We start from the raw sequence: 23,426 nt of genomic DNA on the forward strand, positions 1-23,426 counted from the left end.
ACCAGGTACATTCTGTGAGCCTGGAGAAGGAGCAGGGGCACGTTCCATACCTGCCATGATGTCCTCCATGACGGCTATAACGTAGGAGGCCTTGCTGAACGTGGGAGGGTTGTCGTTTTCATCCTGAAGCAAAGAGAAGGTCGAGAAGCTGGTTGGAAAAAAGGCAAAACAGTCAAATAGCTGCAAAAGTCTGGAAGGGGGATGCTCCTGGCCAACTGCTTCTCAAGACGTGACCAGCTCAAGACATCAGCATGGGGAAGATGGCACCAGAGGTCTGAGCACATGGTTTCGCAGCAGAGGCATCTGAGGTTCAGACAAGCCGGTTGTCAGTGACTTTGCTGAGCCATACAGTGCGGACAACACCGACTGTAGGTTATCCAGCATTCTGGGCAGCATGCAGTATGGCCGAGGAACTGCTGCCGTTTGCAGCTGAACATCCTCTGAGCTGCTCCTGCCACCACCACCACAAGCCCTGGGAAGAGTCAAATGCCTCATCGAGCTCAGCAGTATCATGCACAGGCCCTCTCCTCCCTCTTGGACCATGACACAGGTGGCTTAAAGCTCTGTGTCATCCCATCCGTGAGGTCACCATGCAGATCGGACTGAGCAGGGGATCTGCTGAGCTTGGTCTGCCTTTGTGTAAATGGAGGAACACTGTGGTTGTTTGCAGAGAGCAGCTACAGCATTGTTTTGGCGAGGGGGGAAGCTGGTTTGCAGATCGATGCACTCCCTCCGAGCATGTTTCTGCCAGGCTGGTGAAACCAGGCAGGAGCAATTCTTCGCAACATCCCTCAAAACAGATTTCAGACCAGCTTAAAGCTTCCCCAGGGGGGCTTTAAATGCTGTTTAAACAATGTTCAGAATCTGCCTTTAATGAACCAAACCCAGCCGCCTACGGAGGGGAGGTTGGAGCCACCAGGACATTAAAACACTGTTATGGACTCTGTCGTTTCCCTGGGACTGCTCTGGAGACGTTTTCTACCTGGAGACGTGTTCTACCTGGAGATGGCTGATGGACCTGCAGGCTCAGCTGCTTCTGCTGCCACCAAACTTGATATTTGAGGCAATTTCACGTGCCAACGATGCCCATCGTACTCCAATTAAATTGCCATCCTCTGCTTTCATTGCCGGAAGCAGGTGGCCTTTAATCAGCCTTTGCACCACTCAGCTCTCGCCACTGAGGGTCATGAGGAAATCACCCTCTGCATGTCCCTCCTCCTCCTCCTCGCAGACCTGGGTCTGGGTCATCCCCACGGGGCAAACCTGGGAGCTGTGGGCAGGTTAAAGGCAAAGGAAACAAGAGATGGAGCTCAGCGCTCTGAACACGGCGGCAGCGGCAGGGACCGAGGCGGGAACTTATTAGCAGTGATATTTCCCCAGATCCCAGTGTGGCCCGAGCTATTAGTTCTGACTCGGCGGCTGCCTCTACAAAAGCGTATTGTCCCCTAATGGGATATCTACAAGGCAAGTTTGACTTCTTTATTAAAAACCAACAACCAAAGGATGAAAAAAAACTACCTCCCTCCACACTCACTCTTGTTCTGCCTTTTCACGGCTCTTGTTCCTCAAGTGGTGCTGTGAAACACTTCCTCCTCATTTTCTTCCTATTTTCTGCCTTTTTTTTTGTTTTTCTTTTTTCCAGTTGAGAGAAAGTCCCTTTGGTTGAGAGTGGGAAAAATGACAGCTACTTAAACCCTACCAGTGCACAGACTGAACCCGGAGGAGATGACCCATAGAAGTCTTCAGAAAGAGAGGTTTATGCTGTTTAAAGCACAGCATAGGAAGGATGTATTTAACCACGCTAACCCCTCAGCACTGCCTTATTCGCCATCTCCTGAGCCCAGGGAGGTTGCTGGAGGACAGGCGTGCTGATGGGACTTCATTCACCTCCTAGAGCACTGTGGACTTTGTCTTCATCTTCACAGACTGCTGCTGCTGTCAGCCCCGCTTAGATCCCATCACCACGAGACTGATGGGTGGTCAAGCAAACTGTCTCCATCACTGATACCCGCCCCTCCAGATGTCCTCGAACCACAATGCGCCTCAAAGCAACAATCTGATCTAATCGTCCTGTGGAAGGCTGTGAAGCTTTCCCTCTCCCAGCAGCAACCCCTCCTTGACGAGGTTTGCACCTAACGCTGGAGCCTGAGATGTGTGGCAAAGCCCGCAGCATGGCTGGGACGGCTGGCACTGGGGAGATAAACAAGCGACAGCCCGTGATTGATTCAGGAACAGATAATTTCCGACACTACACGTGCTAACGTGCGGCCGAAGCACCCTCCTCTGCATCCCTGCGAGCTGGGAGAAGGGCTCACTGCGTGCTCAGTGAACCTCCCAGTGGAAAGCAAGGACAGAGGGTGGATCTCCACGCCATACCCAGCTCTGCTTCTCACCTTTTGGTTAGCTGGGGCTCCTTCCTGCAGCTTCCCCGTGCATCGTGCACGGACGAGGGGAGGGAGGAGGTATATGTGGTAGGGACAACTTGTCTGTCCCTCAGAGACATTCTTACTCACCCGGTGTCACTCACACCTTACCAAACGTCAGGGACAGTGTTTCTTTAACTAGCACGTGTGACATATACAACACATATATGAGCCACATGTAATTGCAATTCGCACGTACACATCCACGGGCTGGGATAACCTTGTTGGGTTATTGGTGGATTAACAGCGCTGCTACGGAGCAATTTCAGGGAAACCACGGTAGGATTGTACTTACAAAGACCTCGATGGTGACGGGGACAGTGCTGTTGAGAGGCGGGTTGCCGGCATCCTTGGCCATCACAGTCAGGTAAATAACCCCGTTGGCCACTTGCTCATAGTCCAGGGGGTGGTTCACACTGATCACTGGAAGGATGCAAAGAGGGGCAGTCAGAGGGGCATTCATGCACCCAGCAGGACAGCGGGTAGGCTTGTGTGGCCCATGCACACCACCTTCCCAGGGCCAACAGTGGCTGCTGGAGGTGGCAATGTCCCGAAAACATGAGTGCTGGGCATACCGAGCCCCTTGCACTGGCATAACCCAGAGCAAGCTGCACACCCTCAGAAACACAGCTCTGCAGCATCTCAGCTCAAGCCCTGCTGCAAACCACTGTGTTGCAGGAGAGCTCAGGACAAGCAGAGGAGCTGTCAGAGCACCTTCTTTAAAGCCTGCTGACACGATGGCTTGCGGGGGTGTGAGCACAGCCCAAGCTGCTGTTGCTCATCGGGGGCACAGTGGTCCTGCGACCAGCGCTTACCTCCATACCCGTCCAACACCGCTATGTCAAAGTAGTCACGGAAGGCAGATGCCTGCACGATGCTGTATGTGATCTGGTTGTTTGGGGAGGAGTCCTCATCGGATGCCTGGGGAAGGAGCAGAGAGAGTCAGTGTCCCAGGAGCTGGGCTGGTGATGTACAGAGGAGGGAGCCGAGAGGATGGGAGGAGCTGACTGGGCCCAAGGAGGGTAGAAGAGCGATCTGGAAGACGCACTCAGCAGGGGCTCCCGGGGGTTTGTAAACCAGCTTCTCCTCCCATTGCACCTCTGAGGAAGGACTTGCCAGGTTCCCCACTTCTGCCTCCCTGCAGCACTCACCCAGCTTGGGAACTGCATCACAAAAAGGTTTATTCCTATGCTGAAGGAGCAATCTTCCCTGCCTGCCTGAATCCCACAGAAGAGGTTAACATCTCCATCAACAAACAGAGCACCTTCCCCTCAGTGCCTGTGGACTTGATTGAGAAGAGCAAGGCCACACGGAGGCAGCGCCTTTGCCCTGGGAGAAGCCTGGGGATGCCGTATAGGAACTTATAAGAGAGCAGGAGGAGGGAGGCAGCCCCTGGCTGCAGCACCGCACCCCGTTGCACTTGGCAGCAAAGCACAAAGCATTTGGTAAGAGGGAGACAGTAGGATGACGGATGGGGACCTAACTTGCACCCATCTCCCCACCACACATTCCGAGCGGAGGAGCCACTCCGGTCCCTCACCCGGAGCCGAACCACCTGGGTGACAGAGGGCTCGTTCTCCCGCAGGGCCCCCAGGTACGCCTCCTTCTGGAAGGTGGGGACATTGTCGTTGACATCAAGGATGTTGATCCTGACGCGTCCTGTTGTCTCCTCGCCACCGCCGTCCCGGGCGATGATGGTCAGCGTGTAGCGCTGGGTGGTCTCAAAGTCCAGCCGAGCTGTCAGGAGGATGACACCCGTGTCCTTGTCCAGCGAGAAACTGAGGGGACAGGAGAGGAGGGGGCGAAGCCCTGGTGACTCCATGCTGGAGATGGAGAGCTGGGGTGGCAGTAGCCTGACCGCTATTGCTGCCGTGGGTGAAGGTCATGGCTTGCTTCTAAGGGATATTAAGTCCCAGAGCATCTTCAAGAGCCCAGCGCAGGTGGGGGGGTAGAAACCTTCAGTGCTGAGAAAGTGGGCTCAGAGGCCTCCAGAATCCCCTCTGCTGGGCAGCCTTCCCCAACCACCCACAACAAGCAGGCGGCACATGGTGCTCCAGGGCCAACAACTCACTGGCAAGCACATTTGTCGGTCCCAAGCACGCCAGCACCTGTACATCCTGAATTAGCAAAGTGATTAAACGTGCTGAGCATTGGGCATGTACTGAAGGTAACTCGCCCCTTTGGGAGACAGCATGGTGGGGTTTTCACATGGTACCTGGTAGGTAGGATGTAGCAAATGCCCTTAATTGCCATGTGAGTTTTTAGCCAGGTTAGAAGGGGGTTTTGCAGAACAGAGGTCATGCTGGTGGCTCGGTCACACTTACCGGTCAGGGTCATCGCTGAAAAAATAACTGACTTTCCCATACGTGCCCACATCGTTGTCAGTTGCCTAGAAAAATAAAAGTTAATTAATAAATGAAGGTATTTACAGTAACACCGCATTACACACACTAGTGAATCCATTACATCCTCTTTACCTCCTCCTACCCAGGTACCAACGGGCCAGCACCAGCGTAAACCTCACGTGTTGCCATTTGTCACTCAAGAGATGCGGGGCTGGGACGTCCGTGCTCTCCTGGGTTATCTAGCGCATCCCTCCATCAACATCTCCCAGCATCACTCTCAAAACGTTTGGCAGTGAGAAATTGGATGCCTGCTTACTTTCCCTGACACACTGAGCTAATCTGGCAAGTGCATGTGAAATAAAGGTCTCTGGACAGTTCTTCTCAGTCCTCGAGGTCCTCAGTTCCCGCAGGACAAGTAACTGTTGGAGAGAGTCCAGCGCAGCCACCAAGATGCTGAAGGGAGTGGAGCATCTCCCGTGTGAGGAAAGGCTAAGGGAGCTGGGGCTCTGGAGCTGGACAAGAGGAGACTGAGGGGTGACTCATTCATGGGGATCAATATGGAAAGGGGGAGTGTCAGGAGGATGGAGCCAGGCTGTTCTGGGTGACAACCAGTGACAGGACAAGGGGTAATGGGTTCAAACTGAAACACAAGAGGTTTCGCTTGAATATGAGAAGAAACTTGTTGGGGGTGAGGGTGGCAGAGCCTGGCCTAGGCTGCCCAGGGAGGTTGTGGAGTCTCCTTCTCTGCAGACGTTCCAATCCGCCTGGGCACCTTCCTGTGTAACCTCATCTGGGTGTTCCTGCTCCATGGGGGGATTGCACTGGATGAGATTTCCAGGGCCCTTCCAACCCCTGACATTCTATGATTCTGTAATTCTTGCAGGCCACCCACCCCAACCTCATCATGCCCAAGAGCTGGGACTCCACATGTCAGCATACCTGGGGCTGTGGGGAGACCTATCCCCCTTCAAAACTCACCCTGCCCCAGGTAAAATGCAGACCAGGAAAGCAGAGAAAGGAATCTAGGCTTTTGTTTTCCATGAGCAGCTCCCTCCAGCCACCCCTGGAGCAGCCTGGTCACGGCCAAGCAACCAGCACCTTGTGGCAAAGGTGTGCGAAACTCCGTGTGTCAGCTCTGGATGAGCAAGGCGAGATTTATGTCAGTTTTAAAGTCTTTTCTCTAATGAATATATAAAATATGCATGAGCAGCAGTAGCAAAAAGGCGCAGAAAATTTTATTTTTAGGTGAGGAAAGTAGAATACAAGCCCCAAAATATCCTTTCTCTCCCCCAGTATATTTTCTAAATTGAGTCCTGTCTGGATTACTTACACACCAACAGGCCTGTGAAAAAGCAGGGTCAGAAACACATTTTACGTCCAGATACCATCAGAAGGCTGTATTTTAGGACCAGCACGGAACACAACCTGTTCCCGAAACTTTCCTGATTTATCGATGGCCTTGATTACCCTTGACAGCAAAGTAGGAGCTTGAGCATATCAAACCGCTTTGCCCTGCTTACCTGCCACACCACGGGGTGGCAGAGAGGAAAAGCCATGAAAACCAGCCCGAATTCATTCATTTTGTTCTCCCCAAACACTTCCCCAGCTCGGGTGGTGAATTCCTGCTGCTTCACGCCAGCTGAAGGGTGCAGTGGTGGAACCAGCCTTGCACGCCTACCGATTTTCCCCGATTTTCCTCTCCGCTGCTAAGATGCAATTTACTTCTCACGTGCACTGCAGTTGCATTCAGTAAAATGGAACTAACCTGCCAAAACCTGCCTGAGGAGATGCCCATTGAGCGAGACGCACCTGCTCCAGGAGGGCAAACCCCTCTGGGGTGCACCTTGCTCCTGAGAGGACACCAGCAAGGACAGCTATGGAGATGCCCCATCCCAGGCAGAGCCTGGCTGCTTTTCTAGGCACCTCTGAATGGAAACACCTGAGGAGGAAAGGGGTTAATCTACTCTCTGCCCAGCCTCCCTCAGCTAATTAATATCGGTATCCTCAGCATCCCCTGGTACAAGCCGGCCCTCGACCTCCCGGCCAGGATTTTCACCAGCCGTTACTTCTGTGCTCACAACCTCCTGGTCCTATTAATCCCTAGGTGGCTGGTGTGATAGCAGAGCCGAGAAAACAACATTTTCCATGCACCTGGATCAGCTGGTGATGAGATAATAATTTACAGCGGGGCCTGACAGTACCACAAAGCACGAGCAAAAACTAATTCCTTTCATTTGGCCCTGTACAATTGCACTTGTAAGTGCTTACTGCAGTGACAGACAGTGCTGGGAAAGTGTAATTTTCTTCTGCTGAGGAAAAAAAATATAGGGAAGGAGGAAGGTTAAAAGAAGGTCAGCACAGAGCTCTTTGGTGCGGTGGGGCCCTGGGGAGCCAAGACAGGGCTGGACCCCGAGCTGGGGTGATGCTGGGCCAGCCAAAATTGCAAGGAAGGCAAAGGGACCCACTTACGAGGAGCCAAGAGGCCAGGCAGCCTAATTCTGCCCCATATGCCACCTCAGCAGCTGGGTTAATTAATTACACTGGGGGAGGCAGGAGGAATGCCTGCTTGGTGGCTTTCCTGGCAATGGAACACCGCGGACGTAACGCAGGGCAATGGTGTGGGTTACTTGACCGTGGCAGCGAATATGCAGAAAAGCAAACCATGCACGCTCAGCACAGCGAATCGCAGAGCTACTCTTGTTTCTGTGTTACCAAACCTTTTCCCCCTAAGGGTGAAACAGATGCTCAAACTCCCGGGGAGAGGCAACACATGCTCCCTTTGCAAAGCCATCCCAAGGGCTCCCAGGGAGCACATGGAACCTGCATGTAAAATACCCAAATCTCACCGAGCTGATTGTTCTCTGGGGTCTTTCGCAACCCCTGGGTGCCAGCTGCTTGCCCATGGCTGCAGCCCCTGGTGTGCATGCACCCGTCCCCACAGCCGGGGGAGAAAAGGCATCTGCCTGAGGTTTCCTGGGGTTCCACCTGGGGAAGCAATCAAATGGCTTTTGCGGCTGCTCCTCTCCTGCCCGGAATATTAAAGCAGGATTTGCCCACTGAAGCCTGCAAAAGGGCAGCACGAAAGCGCAGGTCCACATCTGTGCTTTTTATGAGCTGTCGCTGGCACAGTCCGTTTAAAGAAAACCCACATTTGCGCAGCTAAACTCCGGGAGAGCGGCGAGAAGAGGAAGCCTGGATAATCCAAGGGAGTAATTTATGGAGCTGCAGCACAGCACAGGCACTCAGCACACGAATCACAGGTGTATAAAAATACCCAGAACCCAGCTCTCCATGCATCTCCATCCCCTAAGCACAAACATTTGTGACATTTCCCTTCTGTCCTGCCGCGGGCCACCGTGTCCATCCTTCCCCATTCTTCCCCACCCGCTCGCTGGCCGGCAGAGCTGGAGACAAAAGCGAGGAGCTGGCGAGCGGTTCTGCTCTCGTGGGCGAATGCGCAGGAAAGGGCATGTCATCCAATTTGTTCAGGAAACAATAGCAATGTTTGACATGTCATCAGGATTGATGAAGCAGAAATCTACATGGGAGAATTCCGTTTTAAACAGCTCTGCGGAGCATCGCTGGTAATGGTTTCAACATTCATCATCCGCGGAGCCCCACTCAACGACTCCTTAAACTGCTCGGGATTAACTCGACTCACAGCAGTGTTGGAGAATACAGCGGGAGGAGCAAGAAAGGGTTTAAAGAGGCAAGAAGAGCCCTTTGGGGCAGCACAGATTCCCCACGGAGCCCCCAGACTGCAAATTCTTCCCCCAAACCTGTTGGAGAGGGATGAGCAGCTGGAGGTTGGTTGTGGGGGTGAGCAAAAGCAAGTCGGAAGGACAATTTCTTGCTGCCGTGTCCTGCCTGCATGAAGATGCCTCCATTGGCATCAAGGAAACCAAATCCTTCCCATTTCCCATCCTGCAGGGCTGCAGGAGCAGGTCCCAGTTTGTTTTGTTCTCATTCACCCTCTTTCTTTACCCTCCCCGACCTCACATGCAGAGACGAGGAAATAACAGAAATGGATGGGGAGCAAATTGCTTTGTTCAGAAGCTCTCTGTTTAAAAGAGTCGTAGCAGGAAAGCAATTATCCAGCGTCAAAAAGCTGTCAGGGCATCGGAGTGGCTGGGAGGGAGTCCCGTCCCATCACTGTCTGCTCCCTGGCCATACTGGGTGGGCAGCAGGAGGCCGAGGCACCAGTGAGATTCCTCGGGCTTGGCCCACGGGAGAAAGCAAAGGGAAGGGGGATTCCCATCTGCTTCCTACTCTTTTTCCAGTTTTCAAGGAAAATGAGGCAACGTGGCCACTCCTCAAGGCAGAGTGGGCAGCCATGGGCTGCTCAGACCATGGTACAAGTAGCCAGGGTGGGGAGGGTGCCCTGCCATCAAGATGAGTTTTGAAGCCATCCAAACCTGCACACCTCAAGCAGCAAGCATCCCTTCTTAAACACAACCTACTGCAAACTGCAGGTCCTGGGAGAATAACAGCCAGCCTCAGGTAGCCACCCAGGCTGGGATTGGATTTGTGATGTAGGGAACAGGAATGCGAAGGGCCAAAATCATCCATGAGAAGCAATCGGCCAGGCTGCAAAACCGGATCAAGAAAACCAATGGAAAAAAATCTACTTAAAGCCATTACGCCCTTCCCAGGCGGAAAACAGCTCTTGGTTTGTCATCTCCTGCCTCAAACTGCATTCTCCCCCAGCCTTTAAAGAGCGGCTGCCCAGTGGGAGGCAGCAATCAGGTGAGAACGGAATCATCCGGCACCACTGCGCCTGAGCCCGGGGATGTGATTGGAAAGGAGGGAAGTGAGAGTGGGAACCGGGGCAATGCTGGGCTGCCCCCACCACCTTCACCCCCCCAGCAGCTCCAGAGCACGAGGTCTGTACGAGCTGGGAGTTCAATCGCCACTAACAACCCCAAAGAGCTGCGCTGAGCCTGGTTGGGGGGGAGAAAAATAGCCAATCAACCCCCCTGGGAATTGCAGAGCTTTTCCCCACCTCTTCTGCCAGCCACCGGGGAGAGCAACAGCCTCCTTGATTGTGTTTTATAACAGCGTTCCCTGCAACAGCTCCTTGCGAGCCAGGTTAACACTTGCCTGGGCAGCCTTGATTTAGTAGGGAATAATTTACTGTAGTCGGGCTGTTGCGATGGCTGGAGACTGGTGCTTCAAACATGAGCCGACAGAAGATGGCACTTGAGCAAGAGAAGCAAACGTCTCGAGTGATGGTTTGTACTGCACAAGGGGATCTCAAGACCATCTAGACACCCACCGAGGTGGGTTTTACTGGAGCTGGGCGCAAGTATTGTGCTAATGAACCATATTGATTTCATATTCTCCTGTTGTCCACCTAAATGGCAAGCAGCACATCTGATAGATTAAATAACCACACAGTTGCTTGGCTTTGACATCTCAATCACTTTGCTTTTCAGTCTCTAATGAATTTTACAGCCCAGCAAAATGGAAGAAATTAAGGTTAGAATCCAATGGAGGAAACATAAATCCTCAATGATCTTTGGAGTATTTACGAGAGTTCCTGGAAGCTGGTCACACCTCCCACCATCTGCAACTCCATTTCATCCAGGTGACGAGCATCATCTGGGGGACAGCGGGGACAGGGGGGACAAGAGCAAAGGAGCAGGGAAGAGATGAGCCACTCTTTGCCTGGAAATGCACACAAACACGTTGAATCTCTGCCTGGAGAAAGGTAATGGCAAACCCCAACATTTCTCCAGCAGGAATTAAGATAATTCACCCTGAAACTAGATGCAGTTTGCAGTTGCTCTGAGTGTGAAGCAAACCCAGCCAGAGCGCAAGCTTTTCAGCTTGTCTGCAAGGAGTGTCAAGCCCAAAATACATCCCTGCTGTTCCCAGAGAGAGCAACGGGGATGCTCCTCGTTCAGCCCAAGGAAAACTGTGGTCCAGAAGCTGCAGGTTGAGCCCTCGGAGGACAGTGTCCTCCCTGCCCAGGGGCTGGGAACTGTACCCGTCTCAATCCGACAGCAAGCAGCTGCTTCTCAAAGGTGTTTCAGGGGGTGGAGAGTCTTAGTTTTGTTCCTGTAACCAGAGGTATCAGAAGAATGTTGGTTAGGACACAGCAGCCAGCCACAAGAGCAACAGGCAGAGCCTCTGGCCCGGGACAGAAGTGGCTCCTGGCTGCTGTGACGGATCTTGGGACGCTGATCTACGCATCTCATTGCTCTCTAATAGCCAGTTTAAGCAAATTAACCTCCCTTTAACACCCCAACAGCAGCTGTCAGCAGCACGAGGGGCTGCACCAGGTCACCTGTCCACAGGGTGATGTTGCCGCTGTCTCAGCATCGCTTCAGCTCACGGCACCCACTAGGTGTGGGTTCCTGTGGGAGCTCTTTGCTCGAGGAAACAGCCCCAGCTGCTTTGGGAGAGATGTGGGTGCCAGAGGTCTGGGGGGGAAAAGGGGTTAAAATCCCAGGGGTGGTGGCTCTGGAGCTGTGCAGGTGGGGAAGGGCAGAGCTACCAAGTCTGGGGAGGAGGCAGCAAGGTGCCCAGCTTGTGCTTTGCACAATAAAATCTGGCCGGGAGCAGGTCTATCTTTGCTCCGTGTTTTTCTTTCCAATCTCACAGGCCAAATTGGCTTTGTTTCTGGGTGCCGTTGGTTTTGTTTTGTTTTCTTTCCCCCCCCACCCCGTGCTTTGGTCGTGCATTTACCCTGACAGCTCCATCAGGACGGGCAGCGGCTGCAAAAGCTGCAATAAGTGCCTCTCTCCTCAGCACTCGGGCTGTCATGATTCCTATTCCACCCCATTTCGGTTTTACGGATTGATATTTAGATTAAAGAGATAAACACAGCCAGAGAGCACTGGGCCCTGACAGAAAGATGGGGACTTCAGGTCCGTCAATCACGCTGGTAACTCCCTCCTTCCCTTCCCTTTGTTTACAGAGCTGGATTGACAAGAATATTTAACCGGAACAAGGAGTGCAAGCATATTCTTTTTTTAAAAAAACAAAAAAGAGCAGCATGCAGGGAGAAGACAAGCCATTCATGTTTAACTTTCCAGGCAATTTGGATTCGTCTGCTTTGATTATTTAACTATTTACTGTTTCGTGTATTTGCAGTTTGCCTCTCCTCTTGCAGATAAAGGATTCAATTTTCTTTTAAGCGGCGGGGAAATTGGAAGAGATTTTGTTCTGTTTAAGCACAGCTGGAGTTGGAGCACTCAGGGGGATTGAGAACAACAAGATCAATTAAGACGCTAACGGGGAGGGGAGAAGGGCTGGCAGCAGGGACCAAGTCCAGGCTTGGAGGGCATCAGAAATGTCCAGCTGGGACAAGCTACTTCTGACACACGTGTGGAAGGTGACTCCCTGTGGAGCAGAACACAACCTCAACCCCCTGAGCAAAACTCAGACGGTCAGTCAACTGGGAGAAGTGGAGAAGCCCTGTGCTATCAGCATCCCAACACACTGTCCTTCTGACCACCGATGCCTTGTGAGACGATGGGCTGTACCACTCGTCCCTCCTAACGCCGGGCGGTGCCCCAGGAGCCACAGACGGGGCAGGGGATGGTTTATCGTCCACCTGATTCCCCATGGAAGCCTAGAGCATGCACATCCCTGGGAGTGTTTTCACCCGGCCATTGGTCTGCAAGGTTATTTCCCCACTCCTGGCTGTGTTCCTTACTCCATGTACGCTCCCCAAAACCAGGAGTGACGCAGGCTTTCCCTCAAGGCTGGTCCGCACCATCACCACGTGAGACAGAAACACGGCTCAGAGCTATGGCCAGCGCCTCCATTCACCCTCTACAACTACTGCCTTTCACCCAAAATATTTCTGCTCCCTGCCTTCACTTCTTCCTTGGGGAGAAAAGGAGAAAGACAAGCTTTGGAGGTCCTCAAGAGACACAAGACAGCAGCAACTACACAGATGATAGGGGACAGCAGGTACCCTTGGCCAAAGGGATGGAGTAAGGTGGGGATGGAGGGATGCAGAGTGGGGAGAGACCTGGAGGCCGCACAGACAACCAGAAGAAACCTGTCAGCTTTGCAAGCAAAGCCCCATCCCACCCATATCAGCCACATGCACCTGGAGCTGGACAAGCCCAGACACCCCAAAGCAACCCCAGGACCTCTCCAAAGCTCTGGGCAGGATGTGGAGCCCACGGACCACAGCATCTCCAGCAGCAGACTGATGGCTGATTGAGAAAGTGATTTGCATTTTAAATAGGTGCTTATTGATGTTTGCAACTTTCCGTCCCAAGGTGGAAAAACTACATTATTACTTTCTTGTTGAGTGGCATTTACAGCTGGCTGCAAAGAAGGGGAAACAAAATCAGCCCGGGATCGATTTTCCCATCCTCGATGCGAGGCCAAAGCGAGATCGAAGAAGCAGGAGAAAACTGACAGCTGGGTGGTATAGGAGAGAAACTTTGCCAACCAAATTAAAGGTTGCCTTAATGAGGAGAGTAATGGAAGGTTAATTAGCGCATTTACTTCATTAGGCTCTTACTAACAAGGCTTCTCTTGAGGAAGCGCAGAGAGGGGGAAGGCGAGAATCCAGGTGAATGGATGTCTCTGGGACGATGATCAGAAAGGGGACAACCCCCAGAGTGGAGCAGAAAGGGACTAGTGAGGAATGTGAATCAGAATATATATATATATATAATTATATATATACACATATTTATATAAGAATGCACAGGCTAATGCATTTGCAAAAAAGACAGAGGGACCTTCTCTTCCCCCCCATCCCACCTCTATAAAATAATCTGAAATGAGGGGGAAAAAAAAGGTAAAGCAGTGTTTTTCAAAACTCAAGGCTGTCTTACAGATCCAGATTATCAATCCCCAAGGGAACATGGTGCTTGTTTTACCCGCTTTGCTGCATACAACAGGCTACAGGAACCCATTCCCGCGCTGAAATTGATACCTGATAGTTGAACCAGGCACCGCCGTTCATACCTGGGAGGTGTGCGGACTGCTGGGGATGCTCAGGCTATTCCTGAGGGTCTGCAGAAGATAACTCTGGAAAGCACATGAGCAAGCCTGCCTGGAAATGCCGTGGTGGGTCAGGAGGAACGTTTCAAAGCTCTGAGAAGTCTCAGCATCCCCTTCTGATTTCTCTTCAGGATGGTGGTCGTGGGGAGGAACCCAGCACCATCCCAGAGCAAAGGTATTTCTGGGCAAGAGGGACATCAAGGCAAGGCAAAGCACATAACCTCGCGAGGACGTGGCAGGATAAGGTCCTGGGGAGAAGGGAGTCGTTAACTCAGCAAGGATTTGGGACAAATCTCTGCACAACCATCCCGTAGATGGTATTTTAGAAGTACTGCTGGTCTAAGATAAATACAGTGGAGAGGAGGGATCACGGAGCTGGGATTACTTTCCACACTTCCCTGGAGAATCATTTTTCTCCAGACCCTTCAAGGCAAATCAAATGCATTCTTGTGTTAAAAACAAGTTACTCTTGGTTTGTTTGGGCTTTAAAGATTTTGGTTATCGAAGCTTTTCAGGAAGACTTCGCTGTGCAGATCTGTAGGGTATGAGGAGCTTAAGGAAACCTCCTGCCCCTTAATTCTTACCACCTGCTGGGTCATTTTAGACCCTTTCCCCATTCCTCCAGGTCTAGTAAATACATTGGCAATGGAGAGTGAGGCATGTGCCTGGCTTTTGGGAAGCCAGCACCAAGCTGAGCCCAGCTGAGGGGTGCCAGAGCATCACCGAAAGGACAGGAGGGATGCTGGACTGAACCCGTCTCCTGCTCTTCTCCCTTTTGGAGGCGGTCACTGGGCTGGGTCTTGGTGACCCCAGAAGCAAGGCCACGTTTTCATAGCTTCTTCCACCCTAAAGAGCTTCCCAGCTGAAAGATCTATCTAATGGCCATGGCTCTCCCCTCTCCGGGGCACCGAATTGTTCCTTATGGAGCCCCATCACAGGGACAGGAGCCCAGGGGACAGCTTCCAAACCCTCCATGCCTGGGAAAGGAAGGAGCAGAGATGTGAGCAGCTGGACCTCACACCTGGCCAGCATCAGACCTCTTCACAGCCATCGGGCTCGGGTCCCTGGGAGTTTGCTTTCTGCTCCTGTCTCAGCTGACATGCTCCGTGAGAGCTTGCAAAGCAGCTGTACTACTCCTTGCTGCGGCAATGATGGAGCTTGGACAAGTATGGAGAGCAGCAGCAGTGTGGGGACAAGCAACTGAGGGCTTCTGCTGCCTCTGGACTCGAACGGGACCAAGACACTGGCCACATCAGGTCTTCCCTAGTGCTGGAACTCACCCGCTGCCCAGATCTCCATCCCAAAGCGGAGGATGTTCCTTCTGGGTGTCCCCACCTCATGCGCCCTGCCCCTGCACAATTGTTCTTCCCCTGCTGAGGTGGTTTACCCCAAGAATGTCACCATTGCTGGAACACGTTTGCTAATCCCGTGGCAGGCCCTGATCACAGCTATGGCCGAATCCGTCCATCCTAGCCCTGTCTTTCCCACCACGCACAGCCCCGAGCCCTCTGCACCCTTGCTCACCGCACCTTTCCAGGGCACAGCCTTCCAGCCCACTCCTTGCTATCAGGAAAGCCAGCACCCATCTAAAGCCAGCACCCCTCAAAAGCCAGCACCCATCTAAAGCCAGCACCCATCAAAAGCCAGCACCCATCTAAAGCCAGCACCCATCAAAAGCCACTGCCAGCCCAGGCCACCCTTGACCAGGGGTGCCAGGGTCCCACTTAATTTAAGGTGCAGCCTTAGGTTCTCAGTACCTCTCATTCCTGGAAGGCATGAAGTTATATCGGCTACCTGCTTGCTCAAGAAGTGTGAAATTCTTTCTCTGACTTTTTCTGTGATGTTATTAAAAGGCTTCATGGCCAGTTGTTTCAGAAAAAAAGAAAAAATAATATTTCACTCTCTGTTGGTAGCTGGGGCAGAACTTGCCCATTTCTTCAGACAGAGCTCTGATGACCACCCTGCTCTATCCCGGCTTTTCAGAAGGAACGTGCCACTGCGTGGGACCTCCGACCGCCTCCAGCCCAGCTTTCCTCTGCACAGCAGGGCTCGGGACAGGGGAAAAGGGAGATTTGCATTGGGAGAGACTACAAAAGACTGCAGAGCCCTGGACAGCCTGCTCCCTGCTCCGCTCTGCTCTTGAGTTGCAACGCATGCATAACTCCCAACTGCAATTAGTTATGTTACAGGACAACGGGAAGCTTGACCGGAGTAAGGAGCTCCTCTGGTCTCTGCAAAACATGACCCACAGGCAATCCCTGCCCTAAGGGGTTTATCGCACAGATAAGGACTGTGGAGGCAGGGGATAAAGCTGCCTTTGGGCACGCTGCAGGCTCCCTGCACATCGCAGGAGTCGTTCACGTCAAACCTGCGCTCTCCAGATGTTCTCGTGCAAGCAAATGACTACCCGAATCTGTATGACAAACACACTTCACAGGCAGAATTAAACAGATGAACGGACAGACAGGAGATGGAGGGAGTGCGAAATAGAGACTAAAGAGCAAACAAATACAATCCTAGAGGGCAGGCAATGCTGAGCTGTGCTAGGGAAGTCACCGGCATTTGCCCAGGCAGCCGTACAGGCGCGTACCCAAGTCTCTGCACAAAGGGAAGGAGGCAGAGAGCGAAGCACAAGCAGCGGCGCTGCATCCCTGCTGCCTGCCTGCGCTTGGGGTTGCTTTACACTTGATTTAGACGTGTAACAGGCAATGTTTCTCCACTGTCACCGACATTAGGAGCTGAAATGCTGCACAGACAACTGGCCATTTGTCACCACAAATGAAGTCTGCTTGCTCTTTTGTGTGTGTTGTTTTTTCTCCTCTCCATTTTCGGCTGCCCAAGCAGAGGGCAGCGGGAAAGGGCGGCAGTGAGGAGCTCAGTGAGGCTTGCTCAGCAGGACAACTCGCTGCTCCTCCCAGGTCACGAAGAAAACCCCTTCCCCCTCACCTACACCCACCCCACCATGCACAGCCAGGGGGCTCAAGCAGGAAAGCACCTGCAGGAAGATGGGCAACCAGCCCGGGGTCTTGTGGGCTGCTGGGAGTAACTTCTCTTCCTTCCCGAGGACATCGGCTTGGGCAGAAGATCAGTGATCTCCCATCACCTCAGCTCCCATGGCTTTTGCGGCTTGATCTGGCAGCGATGCCCTGCCCTGCCCTGCCCACGGTGCTGGTGGGGAGCCTCCTGCCACCCTTTGGTGACTGCTCGCCAAGCCCACATACCCCCTGGTTCATCCCTGTCTCAGAAAACCGTCCTGAGCAGCCTGGAAACCCGCTGCCCCTCAAAACGCACGGCACGTATGTGCACAAAGGGGCATTTTGCAGCACTGAGCAAGGGAGGAGCCAACAAAAGTCCCCTTTCATGACGATGCCATTCAGTGGCCACCAAAGAACTGGGCGCCCCACGTGGCCAGCCAGACTTTCTTTAGAAATCAACCCCAACTCCTGTCTGTGAACACCCATAAAGAGCTCCCAGGTAAGCAGGAAAGTAGGAGAAAGAGGAGGAATATATTAGCAAGGAAAGCAGATGTTCAGTGGCGACATCCTTGTGTGGTCCCTGTTGTCGGTGGCACATGGGACAGCTGGAGACGCCCAGCACGGGTGGGCAGTGCTGTGGGGGTGAGCAGGGGCTGCATCTCGAAGGCGAGCGGTGGCAGGAAGAGCTCATACTTTACGAGGGTTGTGAAAATGTTCGGGATCAGCTGGGAGGGCAATCTGGCTTTCAAGCGCTAATTGCATCCATTCTGATTTATCACAGAGGATTCAACTCCTGGCATTTTGTGTTCACTCCAAAATGCTGGCATAGCTGGAAGTTGGGGAAAGAGGAGCCACAGTAACAATCCCATTGTTTGGTGTCTGACGGCCTGACTAGCTAAACATCTGCTTGAAATATTAATAACTGTCAGATGGGAACAGCTCGGGGGCTCGGTACAGTTTCGCACCATCTGTTTGTAGAGTAAACACACTTACGCACAAGGCGCATACACCCAAGCCTTTTGTCAGGGCTTTTATGCTCTGGGTCTGCGTGACTGGGTGACCCTGGACAAGGTGGGACCTGGGAGAACAGCAAATTTACCTATGACTAATGATAGCAGCAGTAACGCACCCAAAGCCCAGAAGGGGTTTTGATGTTCCCTTCTTTCATATTTCCCATCCCAGATGAGCTTTGCTTCCTATTAAGGTAATTTTTCAGTGCAGGGTTTTGTTCTGGTTCTTGCTGTGCCCCGCGTTGGCACTGATATTGACTGACATCTCCCTCATGCCCTGGGAAATCTTCTCGCTACAGATTGTGGGTGCTCCCACCAACACAGGTGCGAGGGTTGAGCCCTATGGAAAAGCCCCGCTATTGTCACCACCGTTCTGCTGCCAGACATCTAACACGTGCTCTGCTAAATACAGTCATTCCTCTAAATTTCCATCCTTAACCCTCTTATTGGCTCAATTGACCTTGATTTGGTTGAGGAAGATGGTGCTTCCAAACAGGGCAGCAAGAAAACCCACACTGAACAATAACTGCTGCACATTCACCAATGAAGTGACCAAGTGTTTTAGGTACCGGAGCATTTTTTCCCATAAGAGGTAAGGTAGGAGTGAGGCAGTGAATAAGCATTGGGACACCAGCCATGTACACAACCAAAATACTCGGTGGACCCCACGCAGTGAGGAGGAGGGAGAGGCAAGATGACCGTGACCACTGGGACCAGCATGTGCAGGAGAAGCTGCTGTCTGCAGGGAGACCTTCAGTGCAGGACTCTCCTCAAGCTCCTGGTGTGGTGGGAACCATCCATAGGTCTCCTAGAGACCTGGAAATGTCAAGCCATCTGCTCCAAAAGTCCATGGAAGAGCTAGACTCCACTCCACCAGCAGCATCTCCCACCATTCCCTTACCAGGCTCCCCAGCCCATCTCTTGGTGAAGGCCACCGCAAAGCCACATGCTTGCTGAGGACACAGCAAAGAGCAGCAGGATGCTCCTACTCACGTGGACCTGGAGGACGGTGGTGCCCACTGTGGTGTTCTCGAAGAGGCTGACGTTGTACAGGGCCTTGCTGAAAACTGGGCGGTTGTCGTTCTCGTTGATGAGGTTAATCTTCACGCGTGCGAAGCCGACATGGTCCGGGACGCTCTCATTTGCAAAGAGCTGGGCAGAGATAGAAGACAAAGAGAAGGGATGGACACACTGTGGAGCTTGGGAGAGCTGTCTGTTCTTTTCTAATGGAGAAAACAACCCTCTCCTGAGCTCCCTCGCCTGAGCAGCCAGCCCAGTGCTAACCACCATAGCACGGAAGTTCAAAGGAAGAAACGAGCCTCTTCCCTCTCCCTTGGGAGCCGCTCAGCTCCAGCTGATCTCGAACTCCCTGCACCACCAAACAGCCCCAGTGAACCAGGACCTGTCACCCCCCGCAGCCTGGAGCGGGGTAGGAAGGGTTTGCTCATCTTTCTGCACCAGCATCTGAAAGCCCCTCTGTGCCAGGACTAACACCACTGGTGTGCTGAAAGGATGCTGTGCCTTCCTTGAGAATGTACAGCTTGGGCAGAGAGTGGGACAAAGCTGGAGCAGGAGGCTGAGGAGAACTTTGGTGCCTGATGGCTGCACTTAAAACACAAGTTTTCTGCTCTATAAAGCTTTAACAGCCCCATGACAAAGCAAGGGGAACACACTCCGCTTAAGCTCTTGCAGCTGAGCCTTGGGATGCTGGAAAAAAGAGAGGAGGTGCAGAGCAAATCTCTTCCTCACCCCCTTCTTTTTCTTTATTATTAATATTTCCATTTTTTTTGCCATATTACAATGCTCTGGAGTTTCATAGTGTGGATTAGAGAGATGAATGGTCACTGATTAATGGTCACTCTTAAAAATACAGGTGTCCCACAGAGCACAGAGGCTGTTGGCTTCCTCCTCCCACCCCTGTGGCACCCGCACCGAAAATTCGTAGCGAGGAATGGTCTCGAAGTCCAGCGGCACGGCCACGCGGACCCGGATGTCTGCCTTCCCCTGGATGGAGGTCGGCGAGATGATGAAGTGGTTCGAGTTGTTGCCCACCAGGTAAACCTCGAAAACGCTGTTGGGTCCCTGGGAAGGGAGAGAGGAAGGGTGACAGTGACAGAGGAGGAAGGACCCAGCACAGCTGTGGGTGAGGCTGTGGGTCAGCACAGGACAGCAGCACCGATGCGATGGCAAAGCGTGTGCATTGGGCGCAAACCTGCCCGTGCCAGTAGCGTGGGCACAGCCCTTCACCTTCAGACACGTGAAAATGCAATTACCGGAGATGCAAGGGAGAGTTTCTCTGCTCGGGTTTGGTTAACGGAGTCGCAGGGTTCGGCACTGACCTTAAGCGCTCTTGGTTGCATGTTTTTACGCTTAGTGGGTGTACAACGCATGTGATTTCTAGAAATCTTTCCACGTGCATCCATTTTACACAAACCCCATGTGCACGCAAAAGGAATACATCCCTGCGAGGAGCCTGCACAACACACAGGTGGAGGGAAAATCCCTTTTACTGTTTCCCTATTCACACAGGGTATCACACGCTGGGATTTCATTGCCCGGTGCTGGGGAGCACAGCGCAGGTGCCTCTCCCATGCAGAAGGGTCTTTCCAGTAAAACAGCTCCAACTGGGAGCTGGAAACTCCTGCTCTCCCACGACGTGGCCAGCAGAGCAGCAGGACCACCGGCACAGCAACAGCGGCACTCCAGGACCCTTGCTCGGGCACGGCACCCCTTCCCAAAGCACGGCCCAGCAGAGCACAGGAAAAGCGAGGGCAGAAGCTGCCAGAGCCCAGTTTCCAATTTTCCCCGAATGACCTCCCTCCTATCAGAAAAAGGGACCGATTAAATGCACGAAGGGGCACTAATAGCAAAAGCTGGCTAAGCGTGTCCGCCGAGTACCAGCGACACGAGCAGAATCCCTGCTTGCCACCCTCCCCTCACCCCACGGAGTGGGAACAAGCTGAGCATCTCCAGCAGAGCCGCACAGCCCCGAGGGCACCCACAGAGCCACACGAACCAGCCCTGAGGGCACCCACAGAACCCAGCCAGCCCCAAGGGCACCCACAGAACCACACGAACCAGCCCTGAAGGCACCCACAGAACCCAGCCAGCCCTGAGGGCACCCACAGAGCCACACGAACCAGCCCTGAGGGCACCCACAGAACTGCACGAGCCCACCCCGAGGGCACCCACAGAACCACACGAGCCAGCCCTGAGGGCACCCACAGAACCCAGCCAGCCCCAAGGGCACCCACAGAGCCACACGAGCCAGCCCTGAGGGCACCCACAGAACCCAGCCAGCCCCAAGGGCACCCACAGAACCACATGAGCCAGCCCTGAGGGCACCCACAGAACCCAGCCAGCCCCAAGGACACCCACTGCCCCAGGATCCCAGTGATGCTCATCTGGGGTGATGACAGGGGGTGAGCATCCCTACGGAGGTAACAAAAGGGACATGTCTTGGAACAAATCTAGCTCTTTCCAAAAGGTGTGTTGCTGGTGAACTGGGAAGAGGCAGCGGTGGCATGAGTGAGGGATGCTCCCCGACACCAGCGCAGAGCCTGGAAGGGAGGGAGCAGAGGAGACGGAGAACAGCAGGAGGAAGCATCACACACCCCAAGCTGTTATTTCATACCCTATCCTTAAGTTGCCAATTTATAGCAAATGTCCATTTTCCAGCAGCAACAAAAAGCCATTTCATTGAGGAATTTCTGCTCAGCTCTGCTGCCAAGCCCTCAGTGTCTCTCCCAGGGCCCGGTGACCTCCCCGCAGTACACAAAAAGTACCTTTCGTGGCGATGAAATGCAAGGGATTTGTCTTGGAAGCTGGAGAGGAGTGAGTTTGTTGGAGGCACGAGATAAAAGTTGAAACATCAAAAGAAATCCAAGTATTTGTGGGAAGAGAGCTGGGTGGATTAATTCCCCTCCAGCTGGGGAAGGAGATCAGCCTCCAGATACCCACCGTCGCTAATTAGCAGCCCCCTGAGTGCCTCAGTCTCCCCACGTGAGGTCTGGAGAAGGGGGATACATCTCCCTCTCAGGAGGGCTGCTGCGAGTTGCCGTTTAGATATTTATTCAGCTATTTATTTTTTTGTTTCTGCCCCCATGCTGCTTTCCTTGCTCCTGGTTCCCAGAGCCCGCGAGCCCCCTGCGGACGGCTGAAAGCAAAGCTGAATATTCAAAGTGTTATCAGCCGCCCGGCAGAAGCGGCTGGCTCAGCCCGGCTCCCAGCGAGTAGCCCTCGCTCCGCAGGAAGCCACGGGGAGCTGCTTACATTTCCTCACCCCTTCCCACCTGCTCCTGCCACCCAGAGCAAACAACACATCTGAAACACATGCAAAGAAGAAGAAAAACAAGCGCTGCCTTCCTGGGCTTGCAAAGCTCCTGGTGTCCAGGGCTGGGATGGTGGGTGAGCTGGCTCTGGCAGCGCCATCGCTTTGTGGTGCTGAGGATGAGCGTGGGATGAGAGGCATGTTATTGGTACGCAACCTGCTCTGCCTGCTCTTTTCCCCACTCTGACCGCTTACCCTGTACTGCTGGAGGTTTTTCCCCATCACTGAAAAGATAACGGCACCTTTCTCTTCCTTTAGAAACATAAATTAACGAGCAGCCTGCCAAAGCTTAGCAACCCTACCATAATAAACCTGCCTGCACGCACCCGCCATCCAAAGCAAATTGAGCCATCAAGAAACAGGTTTCAGAAGGAAGTTTGCTAGTGCCTAGAGCTGGGACGTGGCCACACGTTGCCCAGCTTGCCTCATCCCATGTCGGCGCTTGCCGCAGCTCAGGGCTGCCGCCCGCCGCCTCTGTCCCCGCAATCACACCTCCTCCCAACCCATCCGCAGCCGCAGCTGATGGAAATTTCATGTCAATTCAGCTAAAACACAATCAGAGCTGCAGTTGGGCATAATTATTATTTCTTCTTCCCTTGCGTATTCCTCCGAGCGTGTAATAGGAGCCGCCCGCGTCCCTGCTGCCACAGTGCCGGCATCAACCTCACGCCCATACCTGACTCCCAAACAAGCGACTGCTGGCTCATCTACCCCAGATGCTTCATGTCTGAACAGTTTTTAATGGACCTGATCATGCATCTGCTATGAATCGTTGCCCAAAGTCTGCTCTCCCAACCTGTGCAACGTGCTCACAGAACGTGGTTCACCATGAATTGAGGAGCCCCTTCTCACACCGGGAGGCCAGGAGCAGCCACATCAGCTGTTCCGGCTTGCACTGAGGATGAACCATGAGCTCTTTATCTACTTTGTCACCCAGTGTAGCCCACTGGCTTCATCCATCACTCCTGCTCCCACCCAGCCCCTTCCTCATGGGGGTGCGCATGGAAACCTTCAGAAATGATCCAACCTTCCTCCAGTCCAAGCGAGTACTCGGCATCGCTTACCAACAGCTACCCAAAATAAAAAAGGATAACCCAAATCTCTAGGCAAGCAAACAACCCTTCCCCAGCCACACCACCCTCTGGGATCACCGGGCTGTGGAGGGAGGTTGGTGGCCTGCGTGCATTTTCAGCACAAAGTCAGCTATATTTGGGAAAAGCAGCCAGGGATCCTAAGTTTGCTTCTTTCTGTGGTACAGGGCTCCCTTGGATTGTCTCTTCCCCAGCTCAGCTTTGCTTTTCCAAAATGGAGAGCTTTGCCTTTCTGAAGAGCGAAATCCAGCATCACTCCAGTTTCCCTCCCAGCCA

General features: G+C 53.1%; 1 protein-coding gene across 1 annotated transcript in view; it reads right to left on the bottom strand.

Annotated features, from left to right (window-relative positions):
* The window catches only part of CDH23 (cadherin related 23), a 201,370-nt gene that overhangs the window by 58,787 nt on the left and 119,157 nt on the right, over positions 1-23,426 (bottom strand). The window contains exons 12-18 of the mRNA XM_065067987.1: positions 19,662-19,811; positions 18,723-18,881; positions 4,748-4,812; positions 3,964-4,201; positions 3,239-3,344; positions 2,719-2,846; positions 51-123 (exon numbers count right to left, since the gene is read on the bottom strand). Of these exons, the coding sequence (XP_064924059.1) occupies positions 51-123; positions 2,719-2,846; positions 3,239-3,344; positions 3,964-4,201; positions 4,748-4,812; positions 18,723-18,881; positions 19,662-19,811 (919 nt within the window). The remainder of the gene's footprint in view (positions 1-50; positions 124-2,718; positions 2,847-3,238; positions 3,345-3,963; positions 4,202-4,747; positions 4,813-18,722; positions 18,882-19,661; positions 19,812-23,426) is intronic.

This window comes from Columba livia, chromosome 6 (assembly GCF_036013475.1).
Source record: "Columba livia isolate bColLiv1 breed racing homer chromosome 6, bColLiv1.pat.W.v2, whole genome shotgun sequence".
In the NCBI taxonomy this organism is placed as follows: Eukaryota; Metazoa; Chordata; class Aves; order Columbiformes; family Columbidae; genus Columba; species Columba livia.